We start from the raw sequence: 15,776 nt of genomic DNA, 5'->3' as shown, positions 1-15,776 counted from the left end.
GTGATGATGTGACTTTCTGAAACTTGCATATTCATCATGTACCTAAAGGGAAAAAATTCAAATAGGTACCTACACTTTTTAAGTACTTAACTAAATTTATAGGAATAGGTACTTACAAATGAGCTAGGCCACCGCATTTTCCCGATTACAACTGGATGTTCGATGTACTTATAGATTGTTTTCACAACTGACTCCTTCCCGTTTGGCACTCAATGGACAACTGATAATGGTACAAAGGAACTATTGTCTTTTATACAACATTCGTAAGGACTTAGGTAATTAGAAAAGAAAGTTATGAGCGCAATTAGATTAGGGTATGTTCTTAGCTCGTTAGGGTTCGTAGTAATACATGTAACTAATTCATCAATGAATGAGGAATTCTCATTGTTTTATTTTGCTGCAACTAACACTGAATATGATTAGCGCATGATATAAAATTAGTAATTGTTCATTGAGTAAGCTTTGATAAAAGGACATGTTCCAGGTGTTCTAGGGTGGCTGTCTGTTAAATAAGAGCCTGTTTCACAATTCTTTATAAACGTCATACAACCACGATTTTTATATCCCGGTGACGAGAAGGATTTTTATCATAAATATATATTTTATCGAAACATAGTGAAACAGACACTGTCAGTAAATGATCCCGACATAAGACCTACTTATGTTTATTTTTTATGTCGGATCAAAAAATAAGGAGGTAAGTATAGGTATATCGGTCTCAGGATCCATCATTCATGCTATTTCACCCTCCCGAAAAGTTACCGGTATCTACATAATTAAAACATAAACTTATTTTCATTTAATATTTTTTAATGAAATGCATTTTATGGTACATTTTTCATAATTATTATTAACTTATCGTTCAATTTGACTAGATATAATCAGTAAATCGTTCACACAATGTTTTGTACATATCTCCATACAACAGACACGGTTTTTAACCAATTTACATTAGGTATTAACGTCAAAAGTAAACGACAAAAATCTTATAATTTAATATTTGGTATCGGTTACTATCTCACTTTGCTAAATGGTAGGTATCATTTTAACGTAAGTACTTATTTATAATATCTAATTACAGTCTTTGTAAAGTAAAATCATTAAAAATTTCTTAAATAAAATTTCACATTAATGATATTTTAATATGGTAGCTGTTTTTGGAAGTAGTTGCATACATTTTTATTTATTCCTATCTCTGAATAAAAGGATGTTGACAGGGTATACATTACATTCTTCGAGGTACCGCACTATACAATACAGGGCGTTGCAAGTGTTATACAAAGCCGAAAGGCGGTGACTCTAGGGTCATTCTATATTTAAAAATCTCAAAAAAAAAATGCTTCTCCATAGAAACTTTGTTGGTTGCGTGACCTTTTACTATAGGAACTTGATTGTTTTTTCAAGAATATCCTAATGTCGAAGGACAAAGGTTGTTCAGAATGATTCCCAGAGTCACCCCCTGTCAGTTTAGTAGAGGTACTAATTTTGCAACACTCTATACCGATTCTGATGGCATTGAATGTCCCCTGTCTGATCAGATTTTATATCTTTGGCACTAACTCAACCTTGTATACCTAACCTATATTGCAAACAAAGTATTTTTCAGTTAATAAAATGGTATATAAGCTAACTTATTTCTAAGTAGAGATAAAAGTATAAAAAACAATTTGGCACTACACAAGCAGAGATATTTTAAGTCCTACATATTTTAAGATTTTAGATAAAATTAATCAAAAATATGAGGCAGTTTATTCTTGATATTTAGAAACGAAGTACTGTAAGTAAATATGAATGTGTTTGGCACAATACATACAAGTATATAAGTGTACTTAATAACAGGAAGGTGTCTTAGAAATCAATTAAAATTTAACTTACAAATTAAATTATCACAGATTAAATTAAATGATTATAAAACGGAAAATACTCAAAAATCAAAGTATTATTGTAAAAACAACGTAAATCACAAAAGTATCTTCTCAGATTTTACACTGATAGATTGGAGTAAATATAGATATATATTTTTAACAGTGCTTGTGTGTTGGCTATTCATGATGATGCCTCTGATCTTCAATACAATATCACAAAAATGAAGTAAATAAAATACTTAAAAGTTAACTTTAAAGGTAACAATTGGCCGCCGAAAGTTATTTGTAAGTCAGTAATTTAAATTACTCGTCTGTTGTGGCGCTAGTGTTGAAAAATTTATTCGTTTTTTCCTTCGTCTAGGGAGCAATTTATAATAAAACACGCTACAGAAGTAGCCACTTTTCGCTTGCCGTAACCTTATGTAGTCCGCGCCCAATTGATACCTTTAGTGCCAATTTCTCCATAGTCGGTTATCTAACCGACAGGGATTGATTTATAAATTAAACGTCATCTCCATATAAAATTCATGACAGATGTGTCAAAAGTCAACCACTACTCCCGGGTTATGCTCTAACCGACTATGGAGAAATTGGCACCAAGGCAAACTATTTACAAAGACTAGACTGTGCTACGCGATCACAAGCCTTGAAATCAAGTCAAGATTCAATAACTTATCTATGCTTAAGCGTTTAACAACGATATAATACCAAGTATTTACATAATCACAAATCTTTAATACTGAATTTGAATAAAACAAATATTAAGTCCAAGAACCGCAACAATACTACAGTTTTACTGTAAATTAATATAATAATAATATATTTCAAAGAGTTCCAGAGATGTTCTCAATTAAATTTAGAAGTATACCTACTAAAGTACTATTTTATAGATAAAATTTGCATTCGTAAATTGCATAAAACAAACGACTACGCTTTTAGCTGAAAATATTTTTAAGTTTTAAACTTATAAAATCGTATGTTGCGCATTGTTTTTTTAAAACATACATTTGGAAGGTTTTTATACTTGTGAAGTAAAATTTATAGATATTTCAAATATTCAAGCGTATAATCTAACCGAAAGGTATATTTTAACAAGAAACCTAGCTATAACTAACTAATGATTTGCTAGATTTTTGAGTGAGAGCTTTAAAAATATGTTTATTATTGAACATTTGAAATAACCATAAGCTAACAATATAGTGTAATTAATAACAAAAATGAATCGAAAACAGCGTATATCTACTCTTATAATATCCTAACAAATTATGGAACCAATTTAGAGTACATTTTACTCGGCTTTTACTCAAAAAGTACAAAACCAAGTAAAATGTCTGATCTGAATCGTCCACTAAAAGATTTCTCTCTTATTTTCTTATTTAAATATTAATTAAACGCAACTCAAAAAAAGTTCGCTTTATACAGTATCTACAAGATAAGCCAAGCTCAATAATTTATTTGTAGTATTGATAATGTACGCCGACGTAACAATCTAATGAACTTAAAGTATACTTTCCATAGTATGCCATGATAGTAACTAGAACAAAATTTCTAGAAGTAAAAATAGGGATGTAAGTGTAAAATGTGTAAGCATAATAAGTGCCTGTGGTAGCCTAACTTAAAAACGGATGAATCGGTTTATATTTTTTAATTTACCTAACCTTATTGGATGAGCACAAATTGTAAAAATAAAAGTGTATGAGTAATCTGTTGTGAGTTTTTGTAATGGATTTGACTATAGAATGGCATAGAAAAAGTCTTATAAACCCACATAGAAATGATTTAAAATTCATAGTAAATTTCTTTTTGTCCACTAATTCATGGCATACCACGTCGAACAAATTATAGGAAGACCCGGCACTGTACACTAACATAAACAATTATCAATTATATTACAACGAACACTACAAATATTTAATACTTAGCAGTTACTCTCACTTATTCACGACAGTGTCAAAGTCTTGTATCAGTGTTAAAAGTGTAATCACAAATTCAGTGCCGAGTCCCCATCCGCTGACTAGAAATCACGTTTGATAAAAAATATTGACTAAAAAATCCGCGTCAACTATCCACTACTAAAATGTAAAAGCTAAACCGTAGCTTTTCGAATTGCAAAACTACCGACCGAGAAAATTGTAAAGTCTATGGTAACGTTTTTGTTTTAAATTAATTGGCCCTTTTTATGTTTAGACTATTTATTAGCGTCCTTGGCACACTGTTGGCACTAGATGCTCGCGCGATGCGGCGGTGGAACAAACGTCAGTGTGTCATTCACGAAATACTGACTTTCCTCTTCCTCTGGATTGAGGTAATACCCGTAACTACCATCATTAGACACTTGGTCCGTGGAGCAATGAGGTCTATTCTCATTCGGCATCTCACAAGTGTAGTCATCCCAGTTGGTTAGTGATTTTCTCCGTTTAGCGAACAGAATCGACCCGTCGAAGGCGTATTCATCGTCGAAATGCAGGACGGCGTCGTCGTAGAAATAGTTCTCCTTTCTCGTATTCCTATCTATGTTTTTGCGGATCTTCTTTCGCGCGTAACTAGACTTTTCCGACTCGAAGTCGTCCATCAACGGATCTATCGATCTCTTCTCATTTTCACACCTCAAATTCATAGAATAAAACGACGAATGCGGGCTTTCCTGCCGCGTACTAACGCTATTCCTACAGGAGTACCTATCATGACTCTGCATCTCATACATCATTATCCCTTTGCGCAGTTGCTCGCGGCGTTTATTTATAATCTCTCTAAAGTCTGCCGGATTGAGTTGGAAATCATTTGTCTTCGCGTTCATATAGAGATAGCCGGAAGCGGAGTTGAGGCGCAGGGTCTGGGATCGGTTCTTGGCGGAGGACTTCTCGATGTAGCGTGGGAGGCCCCCCAGCTCGCGAGTAGTGGAGTTGCGGGCGCGGATGGCGCGGATGTTGGTGGGCGGGACGGGCGACAGCGGGTCGCGGTATGGGATGGACCTGCAAGCAATGTTTGCGGTTATGGATTTACGTTGGTGTTGGATTGGACTTTATGAAATTACTTTGTTGTAATTATTATTTTGTGTGCTATGTAGGTATACTATTTAATAACTTGAACTATTTCCACATTGGTGAGGTATTCGTAGTAGGCTTCATTGGTAGGTGTAGTTACAACCAAATAATATCTTGGAAATATGTTTTTTTTTAAAATAAGTATTATACTAATTATTAAAGACACTTTCAAAGTGATTAACTAAATAAAGATTTACAAATGATAGATACTATGACGTATTCATTGTACAATTTAAACTATGGAATGTGTATTGAGAGCAAGGTGCAGTGATTAGTAATAAGTAGATAATTAACTTTCTAGGAAATGTATCGATTAATTTGTGTGCAAACAATACTAATGCGCGGGGTTTTTGAGAATGACATTAGGAAGTACCTACACAAATTACACATCTCAGATCAACTACAAATAGATTCGCAATCGCCGTGTGCACTATTCTCTTTCTCACTCAAACCATAGATGTTGCCGACAAAAAAATAAAACCTAAATATGGGGAAATTTAACTTATCATAATAACAAAAACAAAACTTGAGTATATCGTCGGTTGATAGGAAAAAGTCACTAAAGGCTAATTTTTCAATAGCCAGACAAAAGTTTTGCTGGGAAATAATTTTGATGCTGTTGCGTCTCAATGTTTCTCAATGTTTGTATTACCCAGATAACATTTATCTGAATATTGAAAAATCAGCCTTAGTGAGTTTTTCCTGTCAACCGACGATATAAGAAAAAAAACTTTACTCATACTCATTTGATTTCAATATAATTATTTAATATACACAAACTGAGTGGATTGTATAATTCATTGTCTTCGTCCAATCGAAACAATCCTCTTCAAAATGTGCCGAACACAATTTTTGTATGTTTCCTTGGTTCCCAATTTGTGCGACCGGTAATGTCTATCCATTTTCTTGATATATTTTTTTCTGTCGGAAACCTATGAAAGAGATAAATGGATGAGCATGAGCATTATAATCGTGGGCCAAATATGTGATGGGGTTTTTTTTAAAGGAAACACGTATTTCGTATCAATACAATAAACTTTATATTATACAGAAGAAATCACACATGGAAGAAAAAAAAAAGAAACGAACGTTTCCTCACAATGAGAGGCACCTCATTTGAAAGAGGAGAATGACTTCTACAAAATACAATCTTCACAAAAACCGAATTCGTGCGCCCCATTTGTAAACCCAACCCGAGTCCGTTACAATTTCTAGTATTTTCTTTGCATACTATAATATTTGTGGGTAAAATAAATTTTCAATAACTTGCAACACCATGTGATTTGTTATGATATGGTACCTCGTAATTTTTACTTAAAACTGATACTAAAAGACCTTACAGTATTAAAATTAGTATCGTTTTATATTAAAATCGAGCCAATAGATAGTACTATGATGAATGTAAGCTTGTTAAACTTGATAGTATCTACTTACATGTGAAAATATATCTCATCCATCATTCCATCGTGTTTTCGTTCATTATGCTCTATACAACCGAACAAAATCCACCCACCCATGTCACACACTCGTTAAGTGATGATAATAGTCTAATAAACTTAATAAACACCCACAAATCACTAGCAAATCAAAAATAAATAGCATTTAGAAAATTTTGTTGTAACTGTCAGCCTTTGTTTGGCACAGATTTTTCATTTGTTTCATTGTTTGGCACAGAGAACTGACGTAAACAGGCGCCACAGCAAAAAGGACAAAAAACATTTACAGCTTAACGTTTCTTTCTCACGCTTAATGTAGCTAAGCGTCTCTTTTTCGCAATGTCAGAACTGTCACGATTATACCCCTGTGTTACACATAAACGCGTAAAAAATGTTGTATGTTAAAATTTAACTTTCCATACGTGTACATAAAAGACAACGGATTGCAGCGGTTAAAAGTATTCGCAAAAACGTCCACTCGTTATCCGTCTAAGGATGTATGTATGCACCCAACAATTATATGCTCGTCCAGTCTTGGAGGAGGCCTATGGTCTGCAGTGGACAATTACGAGCTGTGTGTAAGTGTTTGTATAACTAAACCCTAGATGCGCACTGAGACTCGCGCTCTAAGAAGAAGTGTCATGTGTGTGTGTGTGGTGTATCTATCTGTCACCTGTTGGGTCCGAAGCAGCTGCAGGAGCAGGAGCACACGCTCGGCGGGTACTCGTCGTCCATGTACAGGGGGATCATCGATGTGTCTCCTGGAAATAAACGTTTACATACATTGACAAAATATACAGTTACAGAAGCAATAACTATATAGTTATTGATATACCTAAAAGGACAATTAGATTTCGATTGTCATATTTATTATTTTATTTATTCTTTTATTGCACAATATACAAAAGTAATTATGTACAATCAGTTGGACTTAATGCTCAAAGAATTTTACCAGTTATACTGGGACAAAGCTGATTTGTCTCAAGTAGCATGGTAAATTTGAAAGAGATCAGGTGGATTTGTCCCAAACTACACGCAAATATGAATGAGATCTAAATTTAAACTTTGTGGGGCGACCTACAGCCCGCTGAAACGATTACTTTAGACTCTAGCGGGCTGTAAAGTTTAGAGATATAAGCCAGCATTCGTTGTATGAGGGTGGCTGATTATGTCCAGCAGTGACGACTGCGGGCTGATGATAATGACATTACCTTGTGCATGACACGGCGGCGCGGGCAGCCGCGTGCCGCGCGACACGCCGCGCAGCACGGCGCCGTCCGCCGTGATCACGTCGCCCTCCAGTCGCACCGCCACTTGCTGCGCCTGCGGGGTTAAGAATATGTGTTAGTAGGTTAACATGCGGCGCTTGAAGGGTTAAGTGTTAGTAGGTGATAATATTGGAAAATGTAAGAACTTGGACAGAAGAAGATGATTTGCCGGGAATCGTATATTCTGGCCTATTCGCACTTTCTGGAAAATGTATAAGGGAAGTAACAGTGTAAGGTATACTGGAGTCAATCTGTAATTATTTGGTTGGCCGCGCCGTAAAAATTACGAACATTGCCTGATGACGACGCTCTCGAGGTGGACATTCTTTTGCTGCGGTTAAGGGCAACCCGTAGCTCGGTCTTAGTAGTAACTAGGTAGATCAAATTTAAAACAAAAGTTTTCCAGAATGATGCGTTATTTAACCCTATTCCTGGTAAATGCAAAAGTCATAGGACTGTACACAACAGTCCAAACTAAATAATAAAAAGATCTCTGACGGCTGTGGGTTGAAATGAAATTGCAAACCCAATATGTAAGGTACAGAATAATCTAAATATTCAACAAGGCCTGAATTGAATTTATTTAAAATTAAATATTAAAAGCAGCTGTCCAAGACGCTACGGTCACAGCAGAATATCTACAGATGTGATTGTTTATTTAAAAATTCAATCTATTCGTGAATAAAACACCACAGGGTGTCGCCAAATTTGACCCCGTTGACAATCGTAAATGACACTTGTATTGAAAAACTTTTGTTGTTCAATTTTTTGGACTGTGTCATCCGTATCCCTAAACTAGACATTATTTCGTGTTAAAAAACTGCTTCATAGATTGGATTGCCCTTATTATAAAACGTAAACTAAAGATAGTTCTGGTTTAGAACCGGTAATAGGCCAGAGTTTTCATATACTTAGGTAAATCAGTAGCCTAAAGCATGGTTTAAATTAGAACTATCCCGTCTTCGTTTTATAATAGCGGTTGTAGGGTCTAAAATACCTGTTCCTGCATCCTCTGGTCCCTCTTCTCATCCTCAGTGTTCATGGTCACGAAGCGGAGCACCAGCAAGTTGAGACAGGCCGCCACTATGGCCAGGCCGAAGAGTATGAAGATGAGAGCGAACATCACGTATGAGGGCTTTCTGTTGAGCGCGTTGTCCTTTTGTAGGGCTACCATGTCGCCGAAACCTGTGGTAGAAAAAGGGAGGTTAAATTTGGCATTGGTATCGGAGATGTTTGGTTGTTGGAAGCGGCTTGAATTCGTTGGTAGGAACTAGAGTGTAGAAGTTTGACCAGTCCCTGAATGTAGACCACTTAGATTAAAATGATGTCATAAAATAGTTATGACTAATCCTAGAATATACAAAATATACACCCTCCATTGGCAGTAGACATTTCCAACACACCTATCTAACGTGAAGATTATAACAGAGCTCCCAAGATATGGAAGTCACTCATGTCAGTGGAACGCTAAGAGTACTAAAGGCTGTTGATGATAAGAAAGAAACGGCTCAGCCCGAATGTACAGTTCACGTACATCCAGAGCACCCTGTGCAGTCAGCAACACTAGTCTAACTAACAATAGTTCTTGTCACCGACGAGGTAAAAAAAAAATTTAGGACCTAGCCCAATTGCCGTTTAGACTGGACTGTTAACTGTCCCTATAACTCACCGATAGTAGTCAAGGTGATGAAACAGTAGTACACGCTGTCGAAGTACGACCAGCCCTCGAACTTGGAGAAGGCGGCGGCGCCCCCCGCGATGGTCAGCGACGAGAGCGTCGTCACCACGCAGATCAGGTCCACCTCTCATGCCCACGTTTATGTACAGTCTTATATAGAGCTACAAGGGCTTTAGACACTTGTAACCCACCTGATTGCCATTTAGACAGTAGATTTTAGATAAAAGATAAAAATTCATTTATTGTAAACATGGGTAGATAAAAATGGTGTTACATAAATATTAGTTCTCCATGCTTTGGGGCCGTCCATTAATCACGTGAGGTCGTTTTTCTCATTTTTTGACCCCCCCTCCCCCCTGGTGATATTTGGTGAGGTTTGGGACCAACCCCCCCTCCCCCCCCTTGGATCACGTGTATTTTTTTGGAGTCTATGTAAAGGCTATTTTTGACTAGAAAAAATATAACGAAAATTGCGTTTTGAATTGAAACGCAACGGCAGGCGAGTTAATCAAGGTAATACTACAAATCGTTCAAATTTTTGCGCCGTTCAAAATTTCGGTTTAGAAATACCTAGCGCTTTTTGGCAAAAACTTAATACACGTGATATCTAACGAGACCCCCCCTCCCCCCTCGTGATGTTTCGTGAGGTTTTCCGTACCCCCTCCCCCCCTTTTGAGCCTCACGTGATTAATGGACGGCCCCTTTGCACTATACAGTACGTACAATAGTTCAGCTGATGTTTCTTTACACTCGTGCACTCTCATCAAGATACAAAGGATTTTAGACACCTCTAAACCCAGCCGGATTGCAATATAGACGGTAGATTGTAGCCATGGTCTAGCAAGTTTCTTTCGACGCGCTAAGAAGAAACTTCTGTTCTGGTAGCCGAATCTAGACGGTTAATTTTAGGCGTGCGATGAAATTCGTGTGGTTTTAGACACCTGTTTAAACAGTCCTTAACTCACCGATAGTAGTCAAGGTGATGAAGCAGTAGTACACGCTGTCGAAGTACGACCAGCCCTCGAACTTGGAGAAGGCGGCGGCGCCCCCCGCGATGGTCAGCGACGAGAGCGTCGTCACCACGCAGATCAGGTCCACCTCGGAGGCCGACGTTTGTTTGCAGTTCAGCGCTCGCTTTATTGACTTGATTATCACGCTGGAAGAGACATTTGGGGTTAGATTTTTATAATAAACCCTGATTACACCTATCGAGTATAGTGGCCGAGACAGTATTCTCGGCCGAGCACTCAGTTGATTGCTAGCCGTTCATTGGATGAAGATCGGTCGACAATACTGTCTCGGCCACTCTACTCAGTAGGTGTAACAAGGGTAATAGCATTATAATGTAGCCCATTTTAAAATGTAGTTTTTATACAACGGTTGTCTGGAAGAGATTGATTACGATATGCCGTAATAAGATTGATTGATCTTAGGATGCAACATCGTGCCTATTATTTAGCGGAGCGAAATGTCACAGTCGCATACAACACGAATTAAATTCCTAGATAACTACTGATTACAGCTGAAACTTGGTAGGTAGGTAGGTATTATTCAATATTATACAAAATTACAAAACAATTTGAACACAGTGCAATGAATTTTAACCCACTCTTGATTCTAAAAAGATATTAACAATATTTAATAAAGTAGTTATCGCAAAATACACGTACCCTCGAAGCACCGGCAAGTTATTTATAAAGCCTCTATTTACTCAAACACACATTGAGGTGGCCAAGCAAAGGTAATATACTACCCGTCCATAGTCCTGCGGGAATCGTGAGATATTTTCCGACACAAAGAGAGCGGGTCGCGCGCCATTTCGTTTATTTATAGGTGATATAAGTTTAGGTAAGTAGGTAATAACTTGGCGGTATGGTTGTGTAAAATCAGGAAAGGTGTTGGAAAAAGGGGTGTGATGAAGTTTTACGCCTGAAATCTAAGGTTCTTCTACCGTTGTAATAAGCAACGTTTATGCAATAGTTAAACACCACTAGAACTGCCGGTTTGTAACATACTTATCTGTTAGATCAGTAAAGGTTTTAAAGCCATGTCAGATGGCAGCGGTAGCTTATGGATTTTCGAAGAATGAATCGATTACTATGGTACAGTCCAACTATTAAGGCATGTCAATAAAGAGTGCGATTTTGCTAAGACTTTTTATGATTATCAGTTATTTACTTACATTTACATACATTTTAAAAATAAATAAAATACCGATAAATATAATAAATTGATAAAATACGGTGTGTAACAATTAGTTAGAATCCACTTCCGTTTTCAGGACTTTATAGTTTTACTGTAAGGTTGTTGATTACTGTAATAAGGTATCTGTAACCCTCACCTGCTAAGCCTGTTGACCCGCTCTCCGATGCTCTGGAACATGATGAGGCCGAGCGGGATGCCCACGATCGCGTAGAACATCGTGAACAGCTTCCCGCCGATGGTAGACGGCGTGGAGTGCCCGTAACCTGCAGAGAAGAAATGAGGTTAAGAAATGCCGAAGGTCCCGGGTTCGATTCCCGGCTGGGGCAGACATTTGTACATGTATTATTGTTGTCCCAAAAAACCCAAATCTATCTATGTATTTGTGTATCTAGAATTCTAGATATTATCATTTGACAGAATGTGCTGTACTTTCAGTATGATTATTATATGTCTCAATGATTTTCACTGATTTTTGTAAACCAGCTTATTGTGACCACATTCTTTGCAATAAATGATTTTGATTTGATTTGATTTTGATATCAGCAGCAGGCTTTGTCTACATAGATTGGGGTCGGATGGCCGTGTGTTATAATATCGTGAACAGCCTCCCGCCGATCTTGGACGGCGTGGAGTGCCCGTACCCTGTGGGGGAAAGATGGGTTAGGGTTACGGAACTCGTGATTGGAAGCCAGTCAACGGATTCCCAGAGAGGAATGCCTTTTATGACCAAAAAAAGGGTTCTAGGCTTAACAAGAGATATTGATATGAATACCAATGATATCCATGTCGATATTTAGTTTTATGGACGGCTCTTACACAGAATATTGTGATGTTCTTCTGAGCATGTTGTTGTCAAACACTAGAAGAGCTCAACTAGGTTGGTAACCATAGTGGTGAAAGGATTTAGTTACCTAGTGGTAAGGTAAGAAAAGCTAATGTGTGTACCTAACTAGGCATAAATATAGTCTGTCAGGTCTTTAGCTGTTTAAAAATGGCTGGACCAATTTAGGCAGTATGCAATGGGGAGGAACACGCAAAGCTAATTCCAGATGTCACCACTGTTGTGTAGGCCTTTTTTCCCCAGTTCTAATTGGTTGGTTCAGTCGCCATCTCTCCAATAATTATAACCAAAGCCAACTCGATTGTGCTGCCAAAGTTTTACATGGGTTTCTTCTCCATTGGAGTTGCTTTATCCTTCTTACCAATAGTAGTGAGAATGGTGGTAACATAATAGAAGGCTCTGTTGAACTCGTGTAGATGTGTTTAATCTGTCAGGTCTTTACAAATGGCTGGACCAATTTAGACAGTAATAGGAGCTGTTTGAACCTGGCTACTTACCAGTAACGCCCTCCGGCTAGATGGGATGCTGACTAGCGCTAGGTTGCTGGTTATAATTACAAGCGGAAAGCTATATAAATCGCATCCAGTGGCAAGCTTTGGTAGAGGCCTACGTCCAGCAGTGGACTGCTATAGGCTGATGATGATGATGATGATGACTTACCAATAGTGGTGAGCACGGTGGTGGCGTAGTAGAAGGCTCCGGTGAACTTCCACTGCTGCCCCGCCTTGTGCGGCTCTGACTTGAGCACCACCGTCTCCATCACACGGAAGTCCTCTTCGGTGATGTTGTATTTGCGTATGATCATGCCCTCGATTGCTGTAACATTCATTATATTATAAGTTTGTTATGACTGACATAGATGTCGCTACTTATAGAGGTCAGGTAACAGGACTCATTGCACACAGGACTGAAATCTTCTGAATACAAAAGTCATTATGTATATGTATTGGAGCTAAATTATGAATAAATATATATCATCATCATACTCAGACAATAATCACCCACTGCTGGACATAGGCCTCTCTCATGGTGCAAGCTCCATAAATAACTCTAAAACACTACAATACGAAAGTTACCTTGTAGCACTTCAAATCGGTTCCTCTCAGTGGTAGACTCCAGGGCATCAAACACAGCGGCTCCGACCAGCAGGTATGTGAACGTGCACACAATTAATGATAGAGTGCGGACATTTTGTTTCTTCATTACTGCCACAGTGCGTAACCAGCCTTAGGGCAGAAGGACCGTCCGTGGGTAAACTATCTTTATTGCAATGGCTATCTCAGTCAAGTAATACCATATTGTCTTCCGCTCTTTCTATTTGGCAAACGCAGGAGATTCACGGTACTAAGTTACCATTTTAAGCTTACAATTTAAAAGTTACGAGTAATCATGACTTTTGGAAGATATGCGTATAATTATTATGAGTTTAGAGATTTGAGGTTCGGTAGCAGTCTGGGGTTTGAAATTCCATGTCTTTGCGACAACAATTTTAAATTCTTAGTACTTAACAATTGACTACTGGGTAAATGCCATTGTGTATACAATTTGTTATGATAATCTATGATTAAATTGATCCCTTTTGCTAAGGAAGTATTATCTAGATTGTGTAGACTGGATTAGTGTTTGGCTTTGTCATACTTTGTGTTTTTTATCTCTTGTGGTTTTTGTGGGACCATCCATTCCAGGGTTTGCCTGAAACAAAATGAGTAGCAGTGAAACATGTGTGTTAGTTTGCTAGACCAATGTGGTTAGTGTATGTAAAGTCTACACTATGAATAAATGGATTGATTACAGTGTTAGGTGTATGTAATCTGATATAATTTTCAGAAATATATTATGAATTTGCTATAAATTTTCAGATTATAAGTAACAAAATGTTGTATGTAAGTCTTACTTAACTATGAAAGTTATATTTGAAGTAAATAGATACAATTTGAAGCAGTAAGACTAGTCATCTTGTAAAGTACCATCCAGATGAACAACAGGACCTAGGTTTTAAAAATTACTATTCACTATGATGCAGCATGCAGGTACTTAAAAAGTAAAACCAAGACAAAGAACTTACCTCTTGCAAGTGGACCAGTTTCGATGATTCGTCATTTATAATTTGTTTAACAACTGATTATAGCGAACGGCATTAATACATATTTAATTATCTGCAAAGCTGTATCCTAAAAATAACATGTAGTGAAGTCCGCATTCAGTGGCCGCAGGTCAGAGCACACGCTATCTGGGTCAAATATTATTATGACAATTTACCGTGCACATCGGGTAAAGCTTCAATGAAATCGACTTCCCCGTACTCTGCCATATTTACGGAAGGTTTTAAGCACGGGAAAAGTGAGAATCTACGGACTTATAATTAAAATTTTGGTCAAAATCCCAATGCGGTATTCGCGGACTGTCCATGGCAACTGTCGCGCTCTTTACGGAGTTTCCCTCGATTTTGGCACCATTCAGCACTTTCCACACACTAATTGTAAAAAATATCGATGCACTCGGTCACATTATAATGTAATAATCATCTCTTTCAGTCTATTTTCACATTTTAGCGAAATTTTCCGCAAATTTTCTTGCACTTCCTCCTTTGACCTATTTAAGGGTTGCAAGACTAAAATAATGTAATACTTACAGAAGAAAACTCAAAGTGCTTTTTATGTTTTTATATTTTTATAGATTTATTGTTATTATTTAATATTTATATTTAAACTTGAAAAAATCATTTAATTGTGCACTATGTTAAATTTCACTTTCAGTAAATGTGATGAAGGAAATAAAATAAAATGTTGCCAGCGGTAGATAGGGGAAATAAGTTAGTGAAAGCCTTTTCAATCTAAGCCACCCCTAAGCTTTAGCGATTCTTTAGCTACCCGCTAGATGGTGTTAAACCTTAAAACAGTACAACGCATCTCTATCATAATGGTAGGGGTGTAGCTTATGATCTTCATACGCTCTTTGCTTTACACTACAATTAAGTCCACGCTGTTCTATGGGTGGCTTTTCCGGACATAAGGAGAGTGTATTAATTATCACAGTAACTAAAAAAAATATAGGATATTTATGTACCTATATTTTCGCTATGTATCTCGTACGCTATGTATGGTAGATGTAAATAAAGTAGAGGCTGAGGCCGGGCCGATACTTCTCTCCTTTACATATTGCTGACAAGTGTTACAGCTGGAGCCTGTGTCTGTGTTGGCTAGCACCCTTCTAGCAACCCTAAAATATCTAAGATTTGTCTATGTTTTATAAGTTTTATATTATAATTAATATCTTTGTCTATGGGAAACTTCCTCTTCCGTTTCTGCTATGTGTGAAAAAATATACGGATATAGTACTAGGTAGGTACTTCCAAGAGCTACGAGGTACCCCAAGGGCCTATCAATAACATTATACAGTCTGCTACGCTCGCGCTCCAGCTTCGACTAAGATTTGTCAC

General features: G+C 37.3%; 1 protein-coding gene across 1 annotated transcript; it reads right to left on the bottom strand.

Moving 5' to 3' along the window:
• Positions 1-2,603: 2,603 nt before the first annotated feature.
• Positions 2,604-15,245, bottom strand: LOC105382668 (two pore potassium channel protein sup-9). Its single transcript, XM_048630908.1, has 9 exons — positions 14,403-15,245; positions 13,414-14,029; positions 12,998-13,153; positions 11,633-11,759; positions 10,257-10,447; positions 8,611-8,798; positions 7,557-7,668; positions 7,019-7,106; positions 2,604-4,837 (listed from the first exon to the last, which is right to left on the bottom strand). The coding sequence occupies exons 2-9, from the start codon at positions 13,538-13,540 to the stop codon at positions 4,087-4,089; spliced, it is 1,740 nt and encodes a 579-aa protein (XP_048486865.1). The 5' UTR covers positions 13,541-14,029; positions 14,403-15,245; the 3' UTR covers positions 2,604-4,086.
• Between the last annotated feature and the right edge of the window lie 531 nt (positions 15,246-15,776).

The sequence above is a fragment of the Plutella xylostella genome, chromosome 27, assembly GCF_932276165.1.
Source record: "Plutella xylostella chromosome 27, ilPluXylo3.1, whole genome shotgun sequence".
NCBI lineage: Eukaryota > Metazoa > Arthropoda > Insecta > Lepidoptera > Plutellidae > Plutella > Plutella xylostella.
Note: the sequence above shows the minus strand (reverse complement) of the source record. Positions and strands in the feature narration are given on the sequence as shown.